Source organism: Nicotiana tomentosiformis, chromosome 7 (assembly GCF_000390325.3).
Source record: "Nicotiana tomentosiformis chromosome 7, ASM39032v3, whole genome shotgun sequence".
Taxonomy (NCBI): Eukaryota; Viridiplantae; Streptophyta; class Magnoliopsida; order Solanales; family Solanaceae; genus Nicotiana; species Nicotiana tomentosiformis.
In genome coordinates this window covers 90,098,918-90,103,021 of record NC_090818.1, presented here as the reverse complement: position 1 = coordinate 90,103,021, position 4,104 = coordinate 90,098,918, and the positions used below count along the sequence as shown (strand labels likewise).

Genomic DNA, 4,104 nt, shown 5'->3' with positions numbered 1-4,104 from the left:
ACAGCTTTCAAGGGAGGGTCATCAGGGTCGTCCCAGTCTTTTGCTCAGTCTTCAGTAAGTGCACAGCCATTGGGGCCCAGTTAGCAGCAGGGGAACCATTTTAGGCCCATCCAGGGCAACAGGGGATCCTACTAAAAGGGTCGGTCTGGTGGGAGATTTCAGCAGCAACGGAGGCCCCCATGACGTAGGTGCGAGAAGATGCACTTTGGGACCTTCTACATGGACCAGCCCATATGCTATGAGTGTTGTATGAGGGGTTACATTCAGAGGGGTTGCTGTTTGTCTCACTAGATCATGGGCAGAGGTTCAGCACAGCCATCCAATTCTGCAGCTACTGCATTCGCAGCACCTCCTCCAGCTCGAGGCGCCCCAGCACCCGCAGGGCATGGTGCAGCTAGGGGTGGCGCACAGAGTTTGGGAGGACCCAAACATTTCTATGCTATGAGGGGTCGCCAAAGTTCAGAGGCTTCTCCAGATGTTGTGACATGTATATTAACAGTCCAATCTCATGATGTGTATGCTATTATTGATCCCACTCCACTTTGTCATTTGTCACTCCTTATGTTGCTATGGAATTTGGGATAGAACCGGAACAGCTTCATGAGACGTTCTATGTATCTTCTCCGGTTAGTGAATCTATTTTGGCTGCGCGGGTTTATAAGGTTTGTATTGTCATGTTGCTTGGTTGGGACACCATGGCCGATCTCATTGAATTGGGGATGGTCGATTTTGATGTAATAAAGAGGAGGGACTGGCTTTATTCATGTTTTTCCAAGCTTGATTGCCGAACCAGGACCGTTAGGTTTGAATTTCCAAATGAGCTAGCTATTGAGTGGAAGGGGGATAATGTGGTGTCGATAGGTAGATTTATTTATTACCTCAAGGCCACGGAGATGATAAACAAGGGGTGTATTTATCATTTGGTCCGGGTTACGGACACCGATGCTGAGGCACCTACACTTGAGTCTGTGCCTGTTGTGAATGAATTTTCGGGAGTCTTTCCGGATGAGCTCCTTAAGATCCCACCAGACAAGGAGATTGATTTTGGGATTGATGTGATGCCAGACACGCAGCCTATATTTATTCCACCCTACAGAATGGCGCCGACATAATTGAAGGAACTAAAGGAGTAGCGGAAGGACTTGTTAGAAAAGGGTTTTATCCGTCCGAGTGTGTCGCCTTAGGGCACACCAGTTCTGTTTGTAAGGAAGAAGGATGGGTCACTAAAAATGTGTATCGACTATCGGTAACTCAACAATGTCACAATCATGAATAAGTACCGACTGCCAAGGATAGATGACTTTTTTGACCAATTGCAAGGTGTTAAGTACTTTTCCAAAATTGATTTACGATCCGAATACCACCAATTGAAGATCATGGAGCAGGATATTCCGAAAATAGCTTTCAGGATCCGGTATGGGCACTTTGAGTTCCTGGTAATGTCTTTTGGGCTAACAAATGCCCTCACAACTTTCATGGATCTTATGGCTCATAGGCGCTCGGCCATACTAGGCTCTGTATCTCGACCAACTAGGCTCGCTCATAGGTGCTCAGCCACAGTAGGCTCGGTATATAACTTACCATCTGATCAGAGGTTGCCCAATAGGGTAATTAAAATACTGTAATAATATATATATAGACTCTCTGCTCTCTTGACTGGAAAAAGGAAATGCTCAATTGAATATAAAGTCCCGATAAGGAGAATATTGTAACTTACAAGACTAGGAAAATATATGTAAATTCCAGAATATGAATTTCTCTTATGCCTCGTTATCAAACTCGTGTAATTATGAGATTATGCCAAAATGAAGGAAGGGCTTAGCCTTAACATACCTGGAGTAGGGAAAAATCCGTATAATATTCTTGAAAAAGGTGGCACCGTACTCCTTTAGAACCACAAAATTTTATGTTGCTAATAATTCTCGTTGGATTCCTTTTGGTTGCAAGAATTCATGTTGAGAGGTTGTAGGAAGATTATAATGTTTGGTAGTGTCTTTGTATTTAAGACATGAGAAAATAAAGTATTTTTGTACATTACCTTTGCAAGTGTTAGTTTTCAAGATATTAAGAATGATGTGGTTTATTATTAACACATTGCTTGCCACCTAGCCAAAATGACTAAGAGTCATTTGGTTAAGAATTTACTTGCTTCCACGTTCTTGCTTTGGTCCTTATAGAAAGTTTTCAATTAATCCACCACTAATCATTAATTAACTAGGTAATGTCCCATTACCCAATAATTAACCAATTACCCACATAATTAAGAATTATTTTCACTTACTTAAAATAGTACTCACTTTTCACATACCTTATACACCTTACTATCATGGTCATGTGGTACCTTTTATGGCACAAGTCCATAAATACCTAGTATTTTAGCTCGTGCCGTATTTTATCCCAGCATGTCAAACTTGGACGAAAATTAATTTTCTTTGACTTGCTTCCCCTCTCACCTTCACGAGTTTACTCATCATTTGTTTGAAATAGCATAATCCTTATAATCTCCAAATAATCTTTTCCTTGGATTGATGTCAATTACCTTTCGACAAATTCAACGTACAATACTACAGGGTGCAACATCATCGTAATTTAATACTGCGAAGCGTAACATCATCATAATGTAGTATTGCAGGCATAACATCATCGTAATATAATACTGCGGGACGTAATATCGACGTAATATTGTTGTGTGTAACAACAGTCTTGAATTTTGGATGTGTTAATGGATCTTTTAGTTGTTCGTTTGTGGAATGAAACAGATTCTTGCGATCTGTGTACGAGTGTAGAATCGAGAGAATCAATTGATTACATAGTTCTGGTGATCATGGCAAGGTCATGGAAAGAATTAAGGTTACATAGGTGGACTATCTCCTTTGAGAAGATTTGAGGTGGTACGATTTCATATGAGGTTGCTATGAAGAGTTTTACCTTTTATCCAATGGGATGTATGCACTATGATATGAGTCTGGATCGCTTGAGATAGATGGTATGACTATCAAGAGTTTGCGTATGCATTTGGGATGATATATTGGGATATGTTATGGATAGTTTAACATCAGTTAATGAGAAAGTTAGCTGAGTAACAGTATGAGGACATGGTAACTAAGGAGGAATAGTCATTGTGAGTTATTGGGTTATGTGATTATGGCTTAAAGCCAAGTGGTGGAGCCTACCATCAATGATTAAATCACATGGTCATGCGTTGTTATAGTCCTAGATTTTGTTGTGCTTGTGAATTAGTTATGGCTTGAGGAGGATGACTTCAAGATTGATACAAGAAAGAAATTTGTTGGAGGCGTGTTATATTTCACCTGTTTGTTATATATAGGCTGTGGAATGACTCAAGTTGGATAGTTCTTTGGAGATGTAGTGTGAAAGTCAAAGGATTTGGTATGTTGTTCTTTTTGAGTATTCATGTGCTAATGGAGCACTAATCATTTCTCATGTCTGGCTATGCACTCGGGACTAGGACTGAGTGGGTGATTCTCAAGGATGGTTCTAGTGGGTTTAGAAATTAGGATGTGGTAGCTACGGATTTTTGGATTTGTTATGTGGTTGAGGATTCGAGATTGACATCGGATTGTCGAAGAAACTTTGGGTATTTTTGCAATATCATCGGTTCTACGAAGCATTGACTGATAGATGAAAGAAACAATTTTAGATTCTTAGAAGAACTCTTCAGAGCAGGTATTTCGATTTGAAGTACTATTCAGTGTATAAGAGGAAATAAAGGGGTTACGAGTCTTGGGACGATATTATTTCATGGTGGGATGAGTTTTGATTGAGGTCCATAGTGTACTGGAAAAGTGAAGTATTACTGTGAGGGTGGGTCACAAGTAATCTGAAAAGGTTGGGTACGTTTAGTAGTTGCTTGGTCAGCATGGTAATAGAGAAGATTCATTCCTTTTATATAATAGGGCTTTATAGATGTTTGTGGCACTATATTTTGGGTATGACAGTCTACACGATTTGATGGATCTCGAGAAATTCAGTTCTAATGGATTGGTTTTGGGTTTTGGAGAGTGGTAATGATATGACAACGAATCGAGGTTGATGTATTCTATGGGTGTGAGAAGATTGTTTCGTGTTGTGATTTTTCTCCAA

The 4,104-nt window shown here is 40.1% G+C and overlaps 1 protein-coding gene across 1 annotated transcript; it reads left to right on the top strand.

Annotated features, from left to right (window-relative positions):
* Positions 1-569: 569 nt before the first annotated feature.
* Positions 570-1,112, top strand: LOC138895979 (uncharacterized). Its single transcript, XM_070180747.1, has one exon. It carries the CDS (start codon positions 570-572, stop codon positions 1,110-1,112), a length of 543 nt encoding a protein of 180 aa, XP_070036848.1.
* Positions 1,113-4,104: the final 2,992 nt, after the last annotated feature.